Below are 22,756 nucleotides of genomic sequence, written 5' to 3'. Positions count from 1 at the left end.
AAATGGATGACAGACGGCAGTAATGTATGATAACCTCAATAATTTAATCTTCTTTCACTAGTCAAACTAGGCAATTTGAGGCTTCTGGTGAGTCTTGGCATAATCAGCCAACTTATTCATGTCCTTGCCGGCACTGGTCCTTCCAAGCCGTCGGAGAGCCTTGATGGCAGGTCCAACTGTAGCCTCCCAGGAGCAGTATTTTTTCTCTTCCGCCACTGCTAGGTCCAACAGCTTCTTGAATTCACCTTCCTCCACGAGATACTTAATACCTGCCGTCGCGTTGCTGTCTTGGGGTTCATGGCTGACCATGGGCTCCTGACATCGTTCAAGGAACAGCTCCATCTTCTCGTCGGTGTCGAAAAGAGCCATTGTTTTGGTCGCCTTTTCCTCGCCGTGCGTATAGCTTCCTCTGCTCTTCTGATACTCGTCGATTGCCTTGAAGATTTCCCCGATCTTTGAGCGGTCGACGGGACCTCCATTCACTCTGGTACTCTGGAGCATGCTGACGAGTTGATAGGTGTCTTGTCGCAGGCCATTATAGTTATAGGCAAGGCCGACAGGGTCAGTTCTTTTGATCTTCTCCTCGTAGTAGCGGAAATAGTTATGGACAGCTTCTTCAATTGGTACCTGCACAAATGAAAGTCAGCTAAACTTCAACAACGAGAAGGTAAGTAATGGCTTGCCTTGTCAGCCGCATACTGGAGCATCTGCGCTACATCGTAATCCATCATTGGGATCTTCAGGTTCGAGAGGTGCATCTGCACACGCGTCACGAGAGTCTTCTCCGGAATCTCTTCGAAGGTGGAACGCTGATAGAAATGGTAGGCAATGATGGGTCTCAGAATGATCTTCGCAACGTCGACTGGTCGGATGTACCACTCCGTGTTTGTGCGATATTTCTTGAGGATGGGAGTGTAATGATCATTCACCATCTTCCTTGACACATCAAGGAGCTTATTGTCGACCTTGAGAAACGTTTCATCAAGGTTGGCCTTTGCTTCCGCAAGGCGTGCCGTCCACTTGAAGTACTCATCGGGGCTCCAGTCGTCCTCTTGGATCCAGACCTCGGCACCCTTGAGCCATCGATCGTACACCTTGTTGTCAAAGTTTGCTGACATTATGGATTGGTCTTGATGATGTTTGGGCTAAATGAGCTCTTGGCTGATGAAGAAGAGTGGGCTGCTCATAACTATTTGTGACTGACTGGAGAGGCTTTAAATATTCGACCAAGGTGTGTCAGTCTACCTTGGTCTCTTCCCGTGCCAACCCCTCGGCTTTGTCAAAGTCTTTTGCATCATTCATGTTGGTCTCACTTGAATTGATAGCAACAGCGGTGGCATTGTACGCTCCGGCAGGCAAACTCGCAGCACGGTATCCTAACTACTGATATCGCCTGTAGAATCTGGCTGCAAATCTTGATACCACTTGCTCTTGTGCGAATTCTGTCGCTTGCATGGCGCCTCGCCAACGCATACGCATCGTATCCACGTAAGTGAAACACGGGATGGGACGGCTATAAGAGAAGAAACGATATGACTGGTTCAATTCTAAATCGACAAGAGCGGTGAGGTTGAAACAACTGCAGACGGAATGATGACATCTGAGACTGTCTAATATGTGAGACACGGAAACACAAAGATTTCCAGTAGGATCACCAAGCCTCAGACCAGCAGCAAATCTTGACCAGGCATTTTCGGGACTTGCCTGATCAACTGAACCATCGCGATACTTTGGTATTCTGGTTGCTCTGTTCCTTGTCTAAGACTGTCTGCTTGCATTGCAGACTATTTCATGCCATGATAACGTATGACGCTGTTGACTAAGAGCATCCAATTCAATATCCACATGTGTCTCAGAATACGTAACTTACTCGTCTCACCCGAAGATCTGATTATAAATCGAGCTTAACATGGAGGCATCTGATCGATCACTTTCCAAACACTTCCACATATTTCACATCACATACCTTCACTATAGATCCTCTAGCACACGATCAAGTAGATACTTATAAGGATCTAAATCAAGTCAGATATTCTCGTCACAATTCGGTTATACACATCGCAAAGAATTATTTCTTTTCATCATGTCAAGTTACTATCGATATGGAGCTTTCGACGGCAACAACGGAGCAACTGCCTACGATATGGCCCAGGCGCGAACTGACGCCCGAACCGAATCCATTCGTAGACCTGCAGTCAAAATCGACGTCATGAGTGATGAGGAATGGAACCGCCGTATGGAGGCGGCGAATAAGCGCAGACAGCAAGAGGAGGCCAAGATTGAGCAAGAGCTAGCTCAAAAGTGTGCGACTGCGAAAGAGGCAGCTATCAGGGTTCTCAATCCCTACTTGGCCACGGTGAAGCGGCAGAGGGAATACCAGCCGCAGCTTGCAAAGAAGCTCAAGGCTTATCATGAGAAGCCAGCTGGTGACAAGACCCCGCCCAATGAGTGGAAGGAAGCATACAATGAGGTTGGTCGCCTGTTGACTGCTGCTCTTGTGTCTTTCCATTTCCAGTCGGACAAAGAACACGGTGTAGTGCAAGGACCTGGCAGGGTCAAGTTCCACGAGGCAGGGATGGAGCGCGATATGCCGGAGACCCCAACTCTACAGGCTTACCTTACGCACCGGCATGTACCTGTTAGTGATGATGAGGTGAACTACTTCAAGAGTCTGGTGGAAAGAAAGGTCAGTCAGATATCTTCCACACAGAATCATACCGATGACTTGCTTGCTGACGTTGCCTGTGCTATTTACAGGTCGACCTTCCAATCTTCCTCGTAGCCGCTGCTGAAGATAACCTTGAGAGGATTTCGAAGACAGAGGGAACCTCACTGGCTGCCCCTAAGGCGCTGCTTGAATTTGTGGTAGAGGATGAACTGATTCGGGAAGAAGTTGTTGAGATCTTCTTGGAGCCTGAGTCTTCGTAGAAATCTAGTTGTAACATTACTCTATTATATTCAACCATGAAATAGACCATCAGCTAATCATTTACTTTCGCTCTCACTCTCTTCGACGGCTGTATCGCCAATTAAATTTCCACTAAACACCCATCCATCAAATACTTTGATCAATTCTTTCTCATCCATATGCTGCGCATCTTCTGGAAGTATACCCGCTCCCGGGTCGCACAGCTGCGAGTCTGCAAGTAGAGACATAGTACTCCCGACACTGCAGGGATCTCGAGGAAGGGTTCCGCGTATCTGGACAAGAAAAAAGCCTACAAGACTGAGGAGCGTCATAATGCCAAGGAGAAATTGAAGAATGGCTTTTGATGTATAGTCGATGCCGAGATGTGTTACCTCTGCAGAGTGAAGCCCGGTAGTTATCGACTGGGGTGATTCTGCAGAGCTGTCGTACTTTGTAGCGCTGAGGAACTTGCCAGCAGAGCGCTGGTTTCCGGCTCGCATATTGCGATGGATGGCATATCTGAGATACTCATTGTAGTCTTCTTCCACCGCCCGTTTGAGAAGCCATCCGCCCTTGGCTCCTTCCAGTTTGCTGCGTAGGTAGCCATCGGGTCGAAGAAGTATATGATTGAAGAATGGATCATATTCTGTGTGCAATGAATTGTAGCCAGGAAAAGACAAAAGAGTCTCAGTCCAAAGCCCTGCGAGCTTGTAACCCAAGGTAGACGCCTTGTTATCATTCTGCACCATTGTAAAGTTACCTTGTGTCTGCACCTTCTCGATAATCCCAAGTGCTGGATTCCCATTGTAATTCACGCTTACGGGCACTTGCCTGATCGTTTGGGTACAAAGAAGTGCAGTAAGATGTCCTTTAAGAGTGTCACCTTTCGGTTCAACCATGCCAAAGAGTATGCCAACGGATGGGCAATCAGCGGAAACCTGACCAGCAGTTGATTGAGGAAGGTCAAAGTACTGTCCAATGGAAAAAGGACGCCACTCTTCCAGTTCAATCCCAAAGGTAAGATTTGCATAACCCTTGATGGAGGAATTCGAGCATCGTGGGTCTACCTTTGGGGGCTGAACGGTGATATTTGTACCATTGACTTGATTGACTTGGCCAGCCCCAGCGTTGATTTCATAGGTATAGTTCCTGGTTGTTATGGCACTTCGGTTAATAGCTGTGCAGCTCAAGGCAGGTTCAAGAGCCATGACATTGTAGGTATAATTGGCACCACTACGTGTACCGTCGAAACTGTCTGATAGGGAAACTTCGGGGACTACCATATCTTGCCAAATTCCCAAGGGTATTTTAGCACCACCATAATGTAGCAGGTTCAAATCAACAGCCGCGCCTCCATCACTAGTAGGTTCGGAGAGCCAACTGAGATCCCAATTACCCACAGCAGCGTTGGAGGGATGATCAACTATCGAAGTGGTAGCCGGTACCCAGAGACCAGAGACAATGATAGTCAAGAAACCCGCAATCAATGTCGCACAATTCGATACTGCTGGCCCAATTTGCCCACGGCTAAGCGATTTGAATATGACAAGGAAAGGGTTAACTGATAAAAGATGGAAAAGGATACTTTCATCGGGTCTCGTCCTACCGGATCGAAGGTTTGAGAACGGTGCATAAATGACTATAGTGGAGTCTAGGTTATTGATCATGGTTGCTATGCCGAAGACGACTAGGGTTGATGAGATGCGAATGATGTATGATAATGTAGTTGAGTCTCCATTGATCCGAACGAAATGATCTTCGCGTCGGAGAAGGTGGTATAGAAACTCGAGGATACCGATCGCGATCAAGGGAGTGAGAAATGTTGGGATGATCATAAAGATCCGAGCTGATAGTGGCGTCCAGGTATGTTTCTTATTCAACTCTTTGCTTGTGATAGGAGATATCTCGTGTGTAGATTCGGAGCTGGACACAGCTTGAATTTCAAGATTCCCATCGGCTTTCTTCGTAGCAGAGAACTGGAGGCCAACAAGTTTGCTTTCCAGTTCTTTGGTCGTCAAATGGCTTGAGCCAGTCAAAACAGATTGTAGTTCGGGACTTTTGGCAAGTATCGCCGCGCTGCCAGCCAAAGAGCCAGATATGGCAGGGATCCATTCAAACCGGCCAGGGACCAGGAAGAATAGTGACAGGCAGATGATAGCCAAAAGGAAGAAACATGCCACCATAGTCCAAAGCGCAACAGGCCTCATATGCAGCCGATCCTCAGTCGCCCACCCTTTCGCCGAGCCTCTGATAGGACTCGCGACGAGAAGTGACTCCCTTGCAAACTCGCGCGCTATGCCCTCCAATACTGAGATCGTTGCGCTCTTGAGAGTATCCGTGTTATAAAATGCGTCGAGGTTTCCCGGGCGACCAAGTTGAGCATACATCAATTGAAACAGCACATCTTCCGCTCCTGGTTCAGTGCGACCCATGCCTTCGCCCAGTGGTCTGACGGTAGGCACCTTTTCGTCCACAATAAGGGCGTCTGCTGGGCGAGCAAGGCTTGTCCATAGCAATTCGGCCAATGCGAGACTTGATAGATTACTCAAGAGCCTGTGTTCCCCATCGAGAGCGGGCTTGGGAAGTGATACATTCCCACTCCGTGGATCTAGCGTTGCGTTGGCGGTTGCAATTCCATAACCAATTTTGCAGATCAGAGCCGATGACTTGATAAGCTCCATATCTGTAACTTCGCTCTCATTCCCAGACTTTTTGATGGTAGATTTAAAATCTGCAACAGAGATCGCATATCGTATATCGAATGGCTCTATGTCCTTAGGCCACTCTCTTTCGGTAACAGGGATCTCGAGACCGGATGAACAGTTAACTCGGAATGCAGAGTAAACACGAGGTTCTGCCTGGCATGGGTTGGAAGCGTTTATAGAGATCGGGTCTCCATATCTCAAGCCTCTGCAAGGTTGGACATAGATGTTTCTGTAGGTGCATGTCTCTGAAGTAAACGTGTAATTCTGAAATCCTGTACCACTTCCCTTCGTTCTTTCTACTGTTGATAGTGTAGCATCCTCGCAAGAGACTTGTGGGACGAATATGTCGACAGGGCGTTCGACTCGTGTGACGTAAGATTCACCAGTTGTGAAAGTGTATCTTTGAGTAACTAGGTCTTCGGCCAGTTTCCAATCGTCCGTCTCAGCAGTCGCGTTGTTCAATCTGCTTAGGTATGTCCAGACAGAGTTGTCTGATTCACCACCCCGAAATGGGAGCTGGCCTTGTCCGTAGAATTTCGCAGGTTCATAGGACGGCCAGATTCTCGCATCATCAAAGTGATCCCGTATCGAAACATTCAAGAACCGTTCTGAATCAGTCTCCATCACGACAAAAAGAGTCGTTGAAATAAGGATGATAAACTTGATGAGGAAGAATCCGCCAATAGATGCAGCGACAGGGAAGTGGCGACGTTTCACTGCCTGTGTGATGCTGACGACTTGGAAACTCGATATGTAGTCGAGCAATAGAGAGTTTTTGCTCGATGATGGTCCGGCTAGTAACTCGCGCCATGGCTCTCTCACTTTGTAGTAATAGTCTATGCGTCGCCAGAAACTCAGAACGACGATGAGAATTGCTGTGGGACCGTATGTCCAAGAGTAGGAACTCGAAGAGATGGTGAGTGAGAGACCGTTGCGCGATGTTATGACACTACTGAGGACAATGAGAGAAGTGGCACAGAGGATGAAAACCAGGAGAAAGACAGCGAGAGCGGCTTTGCTGAGCCAGAATGGCTGGCGTACCTTTCTGTGCTCCAGCATCACTCGGGATATTTCTTCTCGGGTGTAGAGATGTATATTTGTGACATGATGAGATCTCTGGGCATCTGGTGGGCTTTATTCTCGCTGTGCCGCCTTCCAAGGCTGCTTCATGCGGGAACCGCCCAGTTTAGGCACAGCCGAGACAGGCATTCAGATCCTACAGGGGGATTACTGTTTCAAACAGAGCCAATCAATGGCCCAACACCATCGTGTCGCTGCAATATACAGAATGTTCTCACTAAGATCTTATTACTCCAGAGCAAGATTCATGCTTAATGAGCCTGTTTTCGACTAGTCTATATGATAGCCTTGGTAGATAATTTGTATCAATCACATTTTTGATCTGTAGCCCATCAGACTTTCGACTTGGCACATCAGAACCTGCATACAGCCGGTGTCAGCGCTAACCTACCTTTGGTATACAACCCGCAAAGTATTTCATAGCATTTGCATATATTTTATGACAGCTGTTTAAATCAACGGTGCGGCTTTTGCTTTCCAGAGTGAAACAAAAGTGTGACTGTAAAAAAGGCCAGAGTCGTCAACAGAAGAAGGTTTCTGAAGGAAAAGAAAGATATTACCTACGATAGTTATACGTTCGGCTGCAGCAACCACTGCTGTTAGTAAGTTGCTAAAAATGCAAAAAGATAATCTGATGAGACTGGGACTCGAACCCAGGAGGATTGCTCCACCAGGAAATTAGTGTTAAGGTTAACCTTAACCTGGCGCCATAACCAACTCGGCCATCTCACCGGTGATTGGATGAAAGATACAGCGTCAGTTGAACTCTAAGAAGTCAGCGTTCGCAAAGAAAGTGCCAACGTTACCCTGAAGTACAACTTCAATCACGACTGGGGCTTCTTGTTTAGAGTGTAGTCAATTTTCCACGATCCTGGGTAATCAAGGTGCGTCCCTTGCTACAGATATTACTTGTAAATAAATGAGTAGCTCGTTTTTGGAATTTTGTTCATCGATTGTATTGTTTGCAGGATCATGTTGGCAACGGCTCGAGGTTGGGGCAGCGCTAACTCGGAGCAAAATACAAACTGCAATTGCGGAACCCATTCGTAAAAAGTGTTACATGATTGCAAAAATGCTTCAAAAGCTTACAAATAAATGTTCTTCGACCAGTGCTTATTTTATTTTTCGCGCGTATTACCCCATCGCTCCAATTCACACTGTCGCGGCGTCGTGCAGCGCGTGTCCTTAGCACAGACGCGTCCTGTGAAAAAATACGAGCTGCGTGCCTGGGCGGAGGACATGTCTCGCTCGATACGTCCTGACTCGCCACATCACATCACAACCCTTCCGCACCCAAAACAATAGCGCAAAAATCCTCAAAAAATACAAAAAGATAGCTGATAGGCATTGAGAGACTCTGCTCCCGCCAGGGCTTGAACCTGAGACCTTCGCATCACTGAATATTCAGATTGAAGTATTAGTACGACGCTCTAACCAACTGAGCTACGGAAGCCGATCAGCTGTTGTTGAGACTCGTTGGCGAAAATTCACCACAGGAAGGTTACAGCATTGCGAGAGTCTCATCGCGGGACCTCGAAGCTGAATGGATTGACCCTCCATGAATACTGTTGTGGCCGATGGTTCAAGACACCGTCTACCCAAGTCTTATCTGGTGGACCGTAGGTAGAGAGGATGTCGGGCCAGACTTGAGCAGACGAAGAAAGCAGGGCAAAGGTATCTAAATCGATCATTGTCTATAACTAAATATTGACTAAAACAAGTGAAAGACGTCTAAAACTAAGTAAAAATGACATGACAAATTTGTCTATTCTATCTCCCTTACAATCTCATCCAGATTCTCATCAAAGCAATGCACCAGGTGATCAATCGTACCACGGTCTCCAGCCAGAAGCCCTTCATCAGCGCTGACGGTAATCTTGACCTCACTGTCCTGGCCAACAATGACATTGAAGAACAAGCGGTGCGCACACAAGTGACTCGTATCGAGCTGATCAACAGTAGACATAGTAGACGACGGTTGCGTAGTGGTAAAGTAACTTGAAGCAAGCGACTCAGGAAGTCTGTATCTCCGAAGAGCTGTTTCGCTTTCTCCTGAATGAGCTGGTTCTTTGCGGTGGATGATGTTGAGGTGAGTATTGAACGCAGGGCTCATCTTCGAGATTCCATCCGCTTGAGCAAAGCGAGTAAGTTGAGCAAGATGGTCCTGGACAGAACTGAATTGATCCTGCGTCACCATGTCCTGGTCCACAGAGAGCGGCGTCACAGTAAGTGTTGGTAGACTGGACGCTGTCAAGTCAAGCGTTTGCGATCCGTCGCGGGATGAGAGAGACCTTGAAGCATGGTTCAGACCGAAGGTAGGGCTTGTCGTGCACCTCATTTCCTGATGTAGAGTCCTAGCGTAGGCGAGGATAATGGCCGTAGAGACCTCCGAATTACTTCGCTGTGAAAGAAAGTCAACTGTGTGTGGCGCAAGTTTAGTCGCGAAGGTTGACTTGAACTGCGGCCCAAGAGGAGAGGCCGTCGCAGCGTTGCCTGGACCGAAGATAGTGTCCCCAGCGCGAGACAGGTACTGCCTCCAGTATTTGGCTTCGGCGTCGGGTTGCCTGACATCATTGACTTGCTCGATCACATGGACAAGCGGTTGATGACCGCTCGCCAGCTTACCAGAACCCAACAGCTGGTCGAGATCCTTCTCAATCATTTTAATGCTCCATCCATCGTACAGAGCGTGATGAAGTCGCAGCACAACTGCTTTACCATCCGAAGCTTCCAAGAACGATAGCCTCGCTGGTGGTTCCTTCAAGTCAGACACTTGAAGGTTCTGCTCGTCAACATGCTGATGAATCAGGCTCTCGATGGTCTGCGATGAGTCCCGAATGGCCCAGAAGCGCTTGGAAGGTGACCACTCCTGATTGAGTATCACTTGGAACAAATCTTGACCATTACCACCACACGCGAAAGTAGTTCGCAGTATATCGTGAGCACCCACGAGCTCCTCCCAAGTAGTCTTCACCTTCTCCTCCGTGAAAGAGCTGTCAACTGTGTAAACCCACGGAGGCTCAAAGAACCTCTTCCCGTTATGCACCCACTGCTCCAAATGAGATCGTTGGCCAGAGAGGGCGGGCAGAACGGACTGGATGCAACTATCCGGCAAGTCAAGACTCTTGGCCATCGCTAGAACGAGTCCCTCATCCGCCACCGACTGCTTCTGCACTGGATCCTTCTTCAAAGGCTTGTTCGATGAAGCATGTGTGACAATATCCCGAACACTAGCCCCCTTCATAATCTCAAACACACTAACACTCATCCCAATCTTCTCCTTCAAATGCTTCGATAGACGAATGGCTAAGATCGAATCAAGACCGGCACTGATCAATCGGGTGTCGTAACCGATCTTCTTAGATCCGCGTCTCGAACCGATGACCTTCTCGACGACGTTCAGAACTGCGTCAGCCTTCGGGATTAACCCGTTCAGGTCCACAGACTCGACCGGGTCGTTTCGTGATTTAGACACAGCCTCATTGGCCACCAGAAGCTGCTTCGTGTCAACCACTGGGGAATGAGAACCGTGAAGTACGTGGTTCAGCGCGGCGACCAGCTGTTCCCCTGTGACATTGACCTCCTCCGGTGTCATCTTAGCTCTCAGCTTTCCGCTCAGCTTGTTGTCTCTGATATGGAAGCTGGCAATCAGAGGATAATCATCGTAGGCCGGTCCGGTTGAGTCTGTAGAGTCGACGTCTGCTGGCCCGAAGAGCGCTTGCGAATTGTCGGTCGTGTTTGAGGAACCGAGCACACCGTCAAACACGAAGAGACTCTGGAACAGACTCGCCACGGCTGTGCCTTGCTGGGTTGATCGCCATTGCGCTTGGACCTTCCTCAAAGACGCCATGGAATTGGTGCCTCTTGCAGAGTCAATCTGCTTCTGCACGAGTCCCAGAGCCTGCGACACGGTGACAGCCTCAATTGAAGCTCCGAATCTGACTCTCATAGGCAGGGTGTTGATGGTAGGTCCGACAATGGCGACGTCATCATCAGCATCAGTAGACACGACCTCTCCATATACCACATCCGCTTGATGGTAGAGCGACTCGCAGAGAACCTTGACCCAAGACAATTGGAGAGCTGCCTTGACCGTGACACCAAGCTCTTTGCATTTGGACTGCAGAAGAGATAGGTCCTGCTCACTCAAAGAGAAATGAAAGGCAGAGGATGCTTTGAGTTCGTTAACCGGGAACTCAATTGGCTTGTAGGTGTAGTCGCGAACAAGGTCAGTCCAATACGAGATTGATGCCCGTTGCGACGAGGCGACGGTCTTTGCGAATGGTTTGAACAGATGCTTCAAACTGTCGGGCGCATCCGCCACACCACCTTCAAGACGTTGGCGGTAATTGTCGCGCAAAATCCTCCAGACTTCCTGAATGGATGTCGCATCATAAAGCGCGTGATGAATGCGTGAATCAATCCTGCCAGGCGTCGTTGCCTTGACCTTCCAGCTGACAAGGTCGCTTTGTTCAGTGGGCGAAACAATGCCGACCCATGGAGACTCATCATCTTCAGTGAACATGAAGCGAGTTCTCAAGATTTCACATGATCGTACCGTATCTTTGACTGCAGCGAAAAAATTGTCAAGATTGGCAGTATCGGATTGGAGAGCATAGTCGGTCAATTGAATGGCGTGGACGTAGGTATAGGCGTCGCCTGTGGCGAGCGATGCACTGAGCATGCCTTCTTGTAGAGGTGTTGCGACAAACATAAGGTCCTTAGCGAGGCGATTGAGGGTTCTGTCGTAGGCATCTTCGTCGCTAATGGCGCCAACCTCAGTCTTCGATGCTTGGGTGCCATTGGTGGTCGTAGTTTGCTTGGCTAGGGCGTCTCGCAGAAGCCCAGCGACACCCTTGATGGTACGAGCCTTGATGACTGCATGTGATGAAAGCTTGGTTTTGTTCGCCTTGTTGATATGCTTGACGAATGGCAATACCGTGATCGAATCGAGGCCAAGCTGGTACAGAGAAGTAGACTCCGGTTTGGAGGATACTTCGGAAGGATTGAGACGGAGGAGTCGGCTGATGGTGGTTTGTACCTCAGACAGAGCCTTCTTGTATCCTTCGTCAGTTGTGGCCTGGTCAATGTTGTGGCTCTCAGTGTGAAGGTGACCCGACAGAGTCGCACTGGCAGAAGGAAGTCCAGGTACGATGTCCGACACCTTGACGGCAGTGTCCGCACAGCTGTACGCCACCTTCTCAAACAACTGGCCGACTTCGGTCAATTGCTTCTCATTTAAGGCACCCGCAGAGGAAAGAGTTAAGAGAATCTTGCCATCAGCATGAAGGTCAACATCAATAGCCAGAGCCATGTCGCTACTGCTACGAGTAGGCAGAGCAGTCATGTGTCCGGGACGAGACTCGTCGCCCGCCTCGGGTACTGGAATAACGTTGATGCTGAGAAGGCTATCGAATAACTTATCCTCCGATCCAGACCATCGCTGAACCTTGTCGACACTGACTAGCGGCATCGTGCCTTGAGATACAGCGAGATGAGCGTCGTGCACCCTTTCGGCAAGCTGAGGTAGAGACTCGTCTTGTCCATGAAGGGTCAAAGTGCGGATGAGGGTATTGAGACATGGCCCGACGAAGCTATCAACGCCCTCGGCTACGTGATCGAGCAGTGGTCGAAGTGACATGATGAAGCCGTAGATGACAGAAGGGCTTTGTGTCAATTGAGCCAGGCACAGGCTTGTCGCCAGTTGGAATGCTGAAGAGGTCGATATAGCAGCGCCCGACGTGGACTTGAGTTTAGCATTGAGCTCAGAAGTGGTGTAGTCAAGACGAAGAGTCGAACGAGCCATTGAACCGTCTGTGTTGTTGTCATCAATACTGCCGACGCGGCATGGCTGAACGGCGCGCAATTGAGCTTGCCAGGAATGCTTGGTGGCTTCTAATTGATCACTGGTCAAGTAACAGTGGCGAGAAATGTTTGAATGGATGGCCAGGCTGCGGTTGGTCGTGGAAGATGGGCAGGTCTGAGCATTGTAGGCTTGTTCGAGTTTGTGCTTGAGCGACTCAATAGCGACACCGTCGAAGAGTGCATGGTGGATCTTGAGAGACACAGTCAATTCGTCCGAGCCCTCAGTAATGGCCAGGCGGACGGGAGGCTGCACGTTCATCCCAGCCACAATGTCGGCAGGGTGAGCATCCTGCAGCGGAGAGGCAGTTGGCGATTGAAGAACCACTTGGAACACCTGGCCATCTTCATCTCGCTGGATGAAGGATGTCCTCAACATTGCTTCCGAAGCCATGACCTGTTCGGCAGTCTTCCTCCACTTGTCAACGTCGGTATCGCGACTAAGACGGTAATTGAACTGCGCGACATAAGGAACGTCATGTCCCTCCGCGCCGCCATCATAAGCGCTCAGCCATACCAATGAGCGAGCGATGAGCGCAGATTGAAGAGGGAGACAAGGAAGAACAGCCACAATATTGTTCGTGTCGAGACCATCTGGGAGAGGCCCAAGGTCAGCCGCCGTAAATGTCTTCGTGTCGTGTAGCATATCCTGGTGGTCATCTGTCGAGGGCGGTGTCGAAAGAGGGGTGCTGTTAGTTGTCGATATAGCTTGATCAGCAAGTCTGGCGATGTCCCCGACCGTGTATGAAGGTGTGAGGATATGTGTCATCTTGACCTGCGAAAAGCCTCGCTTCTTGAGGAGAGAAACCAGGTTTACAGCAGAGAGACTGTCGACACCTAAACGGTGGATGCTGCTGATTGAGGTAGCCTTGACATTGACACCCACGGCCTCCTCAATCGCAGAGACGACGAGGACCTCTTCTGGACTCAGAACACCGCCGGAGCTGATGTCGGCACCAGCGTCGCCATCCTCATCCTGCTGCTTAGTCACGAAGTCACTTGCCAATCGTCCCAACAGCTTGGTGTCGACCTTGCCAGAGGCCGCCAAGTAAGGAATCTTGGTGACCCAGACCATAGTAGGTACCATGAACGCGGGAAGCTTGGCCTGGCATTCTCGTTCGATCAACTCCAATAGCGATGTAGAGTCAGGATCCTGGGTATCCAGCAACTCGACTTCCACGTCGCCTTGAGCCTTAGGGCTGCTCGCTTTCCTGGCGACAAAGCCCAGCAATTGTTGCTGCTGACTCGACCCTTCCCCGCTTGAGGCGACCGTAGCAGCAAAGTCCAGGCCTTCCTTGTCGCCGGCGACCTGCTTTAAGAATCCCACAACCTCGTCCAACTCAAGTCGCTGACCACGAATCTTGGTTTGTTGATCCGCTCTACCCAGGAACTCAAGCGAGCCGTCGTTCATCATGCGCATCATATCACCAGTTCTGTAGACCCTCTTGGCGTTGCCGAGGATCGAGATAGTCTGGAAGCTCTTGGCTTGTTCGGTCGGGCGATTGAGGTAACCCATTGCGACTTGTGGACCAGCGATGCAGAGTTCGCCTGGTTGTCCTCTTCTGGCGACGACGAGCTCGTCAGAAGCGGCACTGGGGCAGAGAAGAAGAGCCTCAAGGCCATTGAGGGGAAGGCCAAGGTTACGTGCGTTGGAGTCGCGATTAACGGGGTGACCTAAGCATCCAATTGTGACTTCAGTTGGACCGTAGAAGTTGAAGAGAACAGCCTTGTCCTCTCCGTTGTGGGAGTCTTGCGCCCAGGTATTCAACAGCTCATTCGAAGCCTTCTCACCACCGGTCGTGACTACTCGCACAGAGGGTACATCCTCAGGTGCCAATCTCAATTGAGTCAAGACTGAAGGGACAGAGCCAAAGTGAGTTATGCTCAACTCGTTGATGAGCTCCTTCAAATTCGCCATCATTGATGTGCGGTCCTTGCCGATGACGACCCGATGGCCCAAATGCCAAGGCACGAAGAGCTGGGTGAGATGAGGATCGAAAGCTCGAGAGGTAAGGTTCAGGTATTTGCCGACACCTCCGAGTCTGGCTGTTGCTGGCGAGTGTTCAATTAAACGGTCGCTAAAAGCAGAGATGAAGTGACACAGGTTGCTGTTGGAGACTCGAACGCCCTTGGGACGACCTGTTGAGCCGGAAGTGTAGAGAAGATATCCTCCATCGCCGGCTTCGGAGCGATGCTCAAATACAGGCCAAGATAGAATATCGTCAACATCTCCCTCACCATCGGGAAGTAGTACTACGGGAGCGTCATTCGCAGCGTCGAGTGCAAGATCACTGACAAGCTCCTCAGTGGTGATGACAAGTTTAGCACCAGCGTCGCGGATGAGGAGCTGTTTGCGAGCCGAGGGTAGGTCTTCGTCGACAGGAAGATAGATGAGGCCGGCACGGAAGATGGCTAGATTGACCGCGAGAGACTTGATGTCTCTGCCCAAGCACATCGCCACCGGGTCGTCGGGTTGCAGATTGGCATCATGCTGCGCGAGCATGGTGACGATGGCGTTGGTAAGCTTATCCAGCTGGGCGTACGTGACAGTCTTGGAGACGATCTGCTCTTCGTCTTCGGTGGACTGGAAGATGACTTCCTCGGCTGCGATCCAGTCTGGGTGTCGAGACGCATACAAAGCAACACCGTCGGCCGGGTTTGCTTGAGCCTTCTCGCTATTGGCTGCTACATGTCCACTGATTGACAGAAGGCCTCTTCCCATGGTGTTCTGCAGCTGAGATAACGGAGCGGTAGGGGCTTCAGTCATTGCCCGCGCCTGCTCCAGTATCTGGTCCAACAAGAGCTGGAGCTGTGGCTGCGAGATGCGGCGTCCGTCGCCAGTGAGTTCAATTGTCTTGCTTCCCTCAAAAATGTTCAATGCAAGAGGATGCTCGACGTTGAGTGAAAGGGCTTGTCCCACTTCATTGAACATGCTTTGTGAAGGACTAGCTTCATCCTCGGAAGCTGGATGGTAGACAAATAGACCTGGGAAGGGAGCGTTACTGCTTCCGCTTCCCCGATTCAGCATCTTCTTCACATCAACAGGGTGGAGATTGTGCGTAGTCTTGAACAACTGTGCTGAGTCGCGCGCCATATCCTTCCACATTTCTTCGGCAGAAGATGCATTGGAGCGAACTATGAGAGGCAGAGTGGCAATAGCGGGACCAACGACGCGTTCAAGGTCTGGGTGTAGAGCTCTCTGGGAGACAGTGTGACCAAGGACGATTGACTCTAGCTCCAAGTACGAGGCTAGAACGCAGCCAAACGCGGATTGAAGCAGAGCCGGAAGGGAGACAGTCGAAGCGGATGCAGAGAGTGATTCAGGAATGCTCTGCTTAGCGAGAAGGATCTTCTGGACCTGTTTCTGTCGCGATTGCGTCAAGTCGGGAAAAGGCGCGTTCAACATGCCTCCGGCGACCGCCTTACTGATCTCGTCTAAGCGACGATTCCACAAAGCAGCTGCTTCATCCCTCTTAGTAGGAGGAGGTAGTAAGCCCAGCTCGAGACCCTTGTCAAATTGCGCAACTTCGTCGGTCACTGGCTCCATGTTGTAGAACTTGGTGACGGTTTCAAGGAAGACTTCTGATGCGACCGCATCATAGAGAGCATGATGCATGCTAAGCATCATCTTGTTGGAGTCTTCAACGAAGGTCACAGCCCAAGGTGGTTCGATAGTTGTCGTTGGGGATAACTCGGACTGCAGCGACCTAGCCACGTCACTGAGGCTTCGGTCGCTCTCGCCAGGAAGCTGGGTCCAACGAACAATCGGCTTCTCACGAATGAGTTGAAGGATAGTAGACTGTATGCCCTTCTCCTTTGCCCAAACGAAAGTGTTGGCGCTTCCCTCAACCTCGAGCTGCGTTAGAGGAACAAAGATGGTGCGAAGGATGTCGAAGCGCTTGGCAGCTGCAGTCCAGGCTCTCTTCAATTGGCGAGCGTCAACTTCATCCAAGTGACTCAAGTCGAACACGCGATGAGCCCAATAAGCTTGCGGTTCGAGCATAGTCTCAACGATGAGAGACTCCTGCATTGGAGTGGCGGGTAAAATGGCAGTCGCATCGCTTGGTCGCAGCTCGCCTTCGATGTATGTAGTGAGCGCGTCCTTGATCGTCGCAATCCATGAGCTCTCGGCAGGCTCTGCTTCACTAGGCTTCTGTGGTTCGACCTGTTTTGGCATGCGACTCAAAGTCACGTCGACCAGTTCACCTAGCGACTCGCACCTCATGAGATCGAGTACACCAACCTGGCATTGAAGCTCCCGTCGCAGAAGCCAAGCCAACTTAGTCACCTGCAGCGAGCTCAATCCAAGGCCTGCCAGGCTGTCCTCGGGAGATAGGTTCTCAACAGAAATGTTGAAGTTGGACGCGATTGTCTGGAGGATAGGAAGCTGATCATTTGTCCACTGCTGCTTCGGCTGAGCTGTACCTTGTGAGGCGGCAGAGTCATCCCTACCAGCCAAAACATTGAGATCCGACTGGGCGTAAATAGCTTGCAACGCCTTTCGGTCAACCTTGTTAGACGCTGTCCTAGGCATAGTTGTGTCGAGGACAACCACGTGTCCCGGTACCATGTAGGAAGGTAGAAGATCCTTCGCTCGCTTGAAGACTTGTGTTCTGATCTTGCCAGTATCAACACCATCAGCCTTGACAGACACAAACGTGACGACGACCTTGTTGTTGTTCTCAGCGGGCGCGCCTGGTCGCTGAAGGTATAGCGTCTCGACATGCTCAATCGCCGCATCATCGTCCTTCAAGCTTGCACAAGCAGCGCTGATCTCGCTCAATTCGATGCGGATACCAGTAATCTTAACAAGATCGTCGTTGCGACCGAGGAACTCAAAGCCATGGTCATTCAATCGGACAAGATCGCCAGTCAAATAAATGCGCTCGTCAATACCGGGACCACCGGCGATAAAAGCCTTCTTCGTCTTGGCTTCGTTCGCGAGATATCCCTTAGCAACTTGCGCGCCGCCCAGGGCCAGCTCACCAACACCATAACGTGGGACGAGCTCCCACCGCTTCGCTCCCTGGGCAGTCTCGACTTCGCGCATCACATAAGCTGTGCAGGGCGTAAGAGGGAGACCGACATTGGCAGCCTTCGCGTCATCTCGACTCTTGCCGTAGAAGCGTCGCATAGTCGAGACAACCGCATTCTCAGCGGGACCGTAGGTGTTCCACGCACGGGTGGTAATCTCAGGCGCCGCCCAAGCTTCAGCGACGTCTTCGGTAAGCTTCTCGCCGATGAAAGTGACGTATTGCAGAGTTGAGCCCTTGAGCTCTTGCACAGCAATGCTCGCACCAAAGGAGGGTGTCAGATGGGCATGCGTCGGGCGGGACTTCCAGATAAACTCTGTGAAGGTGCCGAGTACGAGCTCCCTCGTGCCGCTGATGACACTACCCGCCAATCCCCAAGTGTAGAAGAGATCCTGTACGAAGACATCGAAGCTGTAGGCCGACAGTTGCAGGGTGCGTACTTGTTCGCGATCATCGTGTTCGACCTGGACTTGAAGGTCGCGCATGGCGTATGCGGCGGCGCTGTGCTGGATCATCACACCCTTGGGCTCGCCAGTAGTTCCAGATGTCCAGAGTAGATAGGCAAGATCTTCGCCGCTGATCTTGCGCGACGAAATGCTGTCGCGTGGCTTGGCTCGGACAGACGTCTTTTGATCCATGTATTTGTCCACGAGAATGACTTGTATATCTTTGAGCGCATCCTGGGCAAGGCAAGGCCCAACGAGAGGAAGGGACTCAGTGTTCGTTAGAAGGACCTTGCTCTGTGCCCTAGCAATAAGGGAGGTACGACGCTGAACGGGAGACGTTGTATCAATTGGAGTCCATGCACAGCCTGCCTTCAGAATAGCCAATATCGATACGTAGAGCTCAACGCTGCGCTCCATACAAATTGGGATGATGTCGATGTCTTGCTCACGAAGGATGTTGGCGAGGCCATTCGCGCGGGCGTCAAGCTCAGCGTAGCTCAGTGTGATGGGAGGAGCATCGAGGGATGGGTAAAAGCTTAGGGCCTGGAGATCTGGAGTGGAAAGAGCTTGATCTTCGAATTGAGCATGCAAGACTTGGGTTCTGCTCTGGACTTCTCGGGTCTCCTCATCCATATTGTCCCAGTCAGGCTGGGTGGGTATAGTTCCTTCTGCTGACAACAGGCCTCGTTCAATGCGCGCCGGTAGACTCTGCACCAGATCGTCGGGAACAGAAGAGAGCAGAACCTCAGTGAGCGCTGCAAATTGCTTGACAATGCATGCTGCAGATGTGGTAGAGAATGTCTCGTCGCGATAAGTCACCTTGAAGAAGACATCATCGAACTTCCCGTTTCGGTCGGCAGAGTTGGGGTTCGTGGGAAAGACCTCTGCGAACATTGCGAAGTCATAACGAATGGCGGGATTCGAGATCTCCGCCCAGAGAGAATTCTCCTCACTACTCTCATCAGATGAAGGGTACGCCTGGAGAGCAAGAGCGGTGTTGTAAGGCAAAGTCTTGAAGGCGCCGAATGAAATGTGTCTATGGCTCTGAGCGAATCGCGAATGATCCATCAGATTGCCGATGAGCTGGCGGAGTGTTTGCGACTCAGGTAAAGCGACGCGACATGGGACAACGGAGAAAGTAGGCGCGTGGATGAATTGATCGTGACCGGAGAGGACACTTCCGAAGGTCACATCATCGGTGTCCGCCTCCGAGAGGATATGCAGGAGCATCGCCCAGGATGCTTGAAGGACAGTGAGTGGCGATGCGCCTAACGCTCGGCTCTTAGACTCGAGAGTTTGCCAAGGGATACTGCTGACATGCTGGACCATGGCGTGTTGACGAGCACCTGGCGCTGGGGGTCTGACGTTGTTGCCGCTGATAGCGCCAAGTGGTTCAGTCTCCCAACCTTCAAGGGCCTTCTGCCAAAGCTGGTCTGTCTCTGTACTGACGTTTGATGCCCACTCGGAGACAGCCTCGTAGATGCCCTGTCGGTGGAGGGGTTCCAGACCAGCGTATTGTCTGGCGATGTCGCTCATCAGCACCTCGAGAGACGGGCCATCGCAAATGCAATGTGCTGCGCTAATGATCAGAAGACCACTGCTGTCGGAGGCTTCAGGTTCGACTATTTGAACTTGATACAGCTTGTGAGACTCCAGATCAAGATCGCTTTCAGCCAAGTCAAGCCAGACCTGCGCGTCGCCAGAGGTATCTCCCTTGCGCAAGACGACATTCGATCCTCCGATCAATTGATCCCAGGCATCGGGTTTCAAGATGGCTTGAATGAACGGTGATAAGCTATCGTCGCAAGGAAGCATCGCGCAGCGGTAAATGGCTTGCCTAGAAAGCACAGCCTCGACAGAATGCTTCATAGTAGAGGTGGAGGTGCTGGGCTTGAGTCGCAAAACAGTATGGCTGATGTAGTTTCGCTTGTCCATGGCGAAGCTGATAGTCAATTGACTCTGCGTGCTAGTGGCAGGCAGTACCATTTCGATGTCGGACTCCTTCAGGTTCAGCTTACCAACAGCCTCAGGTAGGTGCTTGGCAGAGAATACTTCAAGTTGGGCTGTGGTGCTGGCCTCTTCGCCGGTGAGCGCAGTGGATGCTTCCAGGTCCTGGGCACCAGGGAAGAAGGCTGAACGTATGGTGGTATTTGCGCCAAGCAGTACAGCAAGTGATGGTTGTAATCTTGCGCGGGAATGCGTTTGAGTGGTTTCGGACTCTGACCAGCGTTTCCGGATATCTCGCAGGATGCGCATTGCTCGAAGACTGTCGATTCCAGCATCCGCAAGAACGGTGGCGGGCGAGACAGAAGTAGTGATGACAGCACCATCGCTGAGGACATTCTGAACAATTGTAATAATGTCTTCCTCCAGCTTCGCATCCTCGGGGCTAGTCAGAGGTTCGACACCATGCACTGGATCCCCAAGCGTAGAACTCTGCTGAAGATCGAGGTCTTTTGCCAACATCTCATTGACAATCCGCAAAGCTGCCTTGCGGTCCGCCTTCCCTGAAGCAGACCTAGGAAGTGCGTCAACCTCCAGAATCTTGAATGGTCTCATGTAATCTGGCAAATGTTGCTGCGACGCCGCCACGCACCTGTCGTGGACGTCGTCAAAGTTCACCCCAGATCGTTGCTCAACAACAACAAGACTGACAATCTTCTCTGAGCCAGCCTCAACACCTTGCTTCCAGACGCAAGCCATAGTCTCTCTCACGCCATCAACCTTGCCAGCGATGACGCTCTCAATCTCACCAAGCTCGACTCGTCGCCCACTGAGTTTGACTTGGTCATCCGAGATTCTGCCCAGGAACTCGATGACTGGTGAACCTGCGAGATCAAAGACTACTCTTGCCCTGTCACCAGTCTTGTAAGCTCGACCCCACTGGGGATGGTCGATGAATGCAGAAGCTGTCTCGTCGGGGCGGTTGAGGTACCCAAGCTTGCTCACTTGGGGCCCTGTGATGACAAGTTCTCCGACAGCACCCATTGGAACGGGCTTTAGGCCAGATGGCGACTGATCGATAATGAGAGCACCGCAAGTCGCTAACGGAGTTCCGATCACAGAACCTCGTTGGCCTTCTGGCACATGCGCTTGCGCAATGCAATAGATCGCCGTTTCGGTAGGTCCATACCCGTTAAAGATGCCTCTTGGCACAAGAGTACTCTCCTTATCTTCAGTTGAGTTATGTTGCGAGAAATCCTGCAGCAGTTTTGCATTCAAGGTCTCACCACCAACCATCAGCCCCTTCATGGACTTTGGATCTAGAAGACTAGCAAAGCTAGGTGTGATATTTGTGATATCAGCCTCCAAAGTCGTGACAACCTTGTCAATGTCTTGAAGCGTCAGATGTCGAGGTGCGCAGCAGAGAGTAGAACCACTACTCAAAGACCAGAAGATCTCGAAGAGTGAAATATCAAAAGTTGGTGCCGCACCTTGGAACCAGCGGACAGGCTTGGTTCCAGGTGGTGGGATAGTGAAGTTGTAGTGGGTGCTTAGAGAGGAGATGGTACATGAGGCGGAGAGATGGCTGACTGCTACACCTTTGGGGAGGCCGGTTGTTCCTGACGTGTACAAGATGTAGGCGATATCATCTTGAGTGACTGGTGGAGATGAGTGGCTAGGTGGTTCGATGTCACAGGATGAGAGAAAGGGAGTGACATCGATGACCTGTGAGGATGAACCTGCTGAAGCCAACCATGAATCCGAAGTCGTGAGAGATGAGACAGTCAAGATGGCTGATGGTTGCAAGTCCTTCATCAGTGCCTCCTTCCTCTCTTGGGGTGCGTCCACAGCAATAGGGCAGAAAGCCGCTCCTGCCTTCAAAACTGCCAAATAAGAGATGTACAGTTCTGGACAAGGGCCCATAAGAACTGCAACCGTCTTGAAAGATTGAGATGATTGAGCACAAGTTTCTGCCAGCCTGGCAGCTAGTGTTGTTGCAATATTGGAAGCTTGCTTGTAGGTGAACTGGGCTCTGCTACCGTCTTCGAAACTTGTGAGGTAGTCGATTGCGACACTCTCGGGGCTCTCGGCCACACGCTGTTCGAACCATTGGTGTAGAAGAGTCGTCTTGTTCTCTTCGTTTTGAGAAGAATTTGAATCTTGACGAGGAAGATCCATAGGACCAGCCTTGGGGGGGAAGTTGAGTACAGAAGGTTGAGACCACTTAGAGTCTACCAGAATGTCGTCAAACATGCTTCCAAGTGCCTTGAGAGCTGCTTCAGGAACCACATTCGACTTTGCTTTCAGGTGAACTTGGCCATTTGCTTCAATGTGAAGTTGCAAAGCCTGATAGAGCTGTTAGCACATCTGTTCTCCTGCCAATATTCACAAACTTACCTTTCCGTCACCTATAGAAAAGTCGGTGGGAATATCTTGGCCATCATTACATGTGGCCGTCTCATCAATTTCGATATCCTTTGTAGGGGTTGAACGGGCTAGAATGTATCCATCGTTTCTGGAATCTTGTATGCAGAAACTCTCTCCCTCGTCAAGAACAATGAGTTGCGATGCCAGCTTCACAAATGTTTGTACGGCAGTCTTCTCATCAAGCCTTGGCTCAAATGAGCTACTCCAGTGCAGTAGATCTCCATCTGATGATTGCTGAGATTGTTGGTAGGTATGCAGTGGCCGAAGCTGCGTAACAGGTAGCCGTAGGGTAGACGATCCTCTCTCCATGGTGTTGATCGTTTGTTACACCGAGTATCTACGTGTGACTGA

At 50.8% G+C, this 22,756-nt stretch overlaps 4 protein-coding genes and 2 non-coding genes across 6 annotated transcripts; 1 reads left to right on the top strand and 5 right to left on the bottom strand.

The window, feature by feature from the left end:
* Positions 1-66: 66 nt before the first annotated feature.
* B0J16DRAFT_373745 (uncharacterized protein) lies at positions 67-1,118 on the bottom strand (the record flags this gene model as incomplete). Its single annotated transcript, XM_046130540.1, has 2 exons — positions 67-627; positions 717-1,118. The coding sequence occupies 2 exons, from the start codon at positions 1,116-1,118 to the stop codon at positions 67-69; spliced, it is 963 nt and encodes a 320-aa protein (XP_045981672.1).
* An 839-nt stretch (positions 1,119-1,957) lies between these two features.
* B0J16DRAFT_373744 (uncharacterized protein) lies at positions 1,958-2,975 on the top strand. The gene is made up of 2 exons (XM_046130539.1): positions 1,958-2,686; positions 2,758-2,975. Exons 1-2 carry the CDS (start codon positions 2,084-2,086, stop codon positions 2,926-2,928), a joined length of 774 nt encoding a protein of 257 aa, XP_045981671.1. The 5' UTR covers positions 1,958-2,083; the 3' UTR covers positions 2,929-2,975.
* A 10-nt stretch (positions 2,976-2,985) lies between these two features.
* Positions 2,986-6,672, bottom strand: B0J16DRAFT_307545 (uncharacterized protein; the record flags this gene model as incomplete). The annotated part of the gene is made up of 2 exons (XM_046124831.1): positions 2,986-5,452; positions 6,218-6,672. The coding sequence occupies 2 exons, from the start codon at positions 6,670-6,672 to the stop codon at positions 2,986-2,988; spliced, it is 2,922 nt and encodes a 973-aa protein (XP_045981670.1).
* A 653-nt stretch (positions 6,673-7,325) lies between these two features.
* On the bottom strand, positions 7,326-7,425 carry B0J16DRAFT_t178. The gene has a single exon. It is a non-coding gene; the product is annotated as a tRNA-Leu (tRNA).
* Positions 7,426-8,051: 626 nt separating this feature from the next.
* Positions 8,052-8,146, bottom strand: B0J16DRAFT_t177. Its single transcript has one exon. It is a non-coding gene; the product is annotated as a tRNA-Ile (tRNA).
* Positions 8,147-8,420: 274 nt separating this feature from the next.
* B0J16DRAFT_416346 (uncharacterized protein) lies at positions 8,421-22,714 on the bottom strand (the record flags this gene model as incomplete). Its single annotated transcript, XM_046133569.1, has 3 exons — positions 8,421-13,012; positions 13,073-22,324; positions 22,376-22,714. 3 exons carry the CDS (start codon positions 22,712-22,714, stop codon positions 8,459-8,461), a joined length of 14,145 nt encoding a protein of 4,714 aa, XP_045981669.1. The 3' UTR covers positions 8,421-8,458.
* Between the last annotated feature and the right edge of the window lie 42 nt (positions 22,715-22,756).

Source organism: Fusarium flagelliforme, assembly GCF_020744385.1.
Source record: "Fusarium flagelliforme strain FIESC 12 MPI-CAGE-AA-0113 chromosome Unknown B0J16scaffold_5, whole genome shotgun sequence".
NCBI classification, from domain to species: Eukaryota; Fungi; Ascomycota; class Sordariomycetes; order Hypocreales; family Nectriaceae; genus Fusarium; species Fusarium flagelliforme.
Note: the sequence above shows the minus strand (reverse complement) of the source record. Positions and strands in the feature narration are given on the sequence as shown.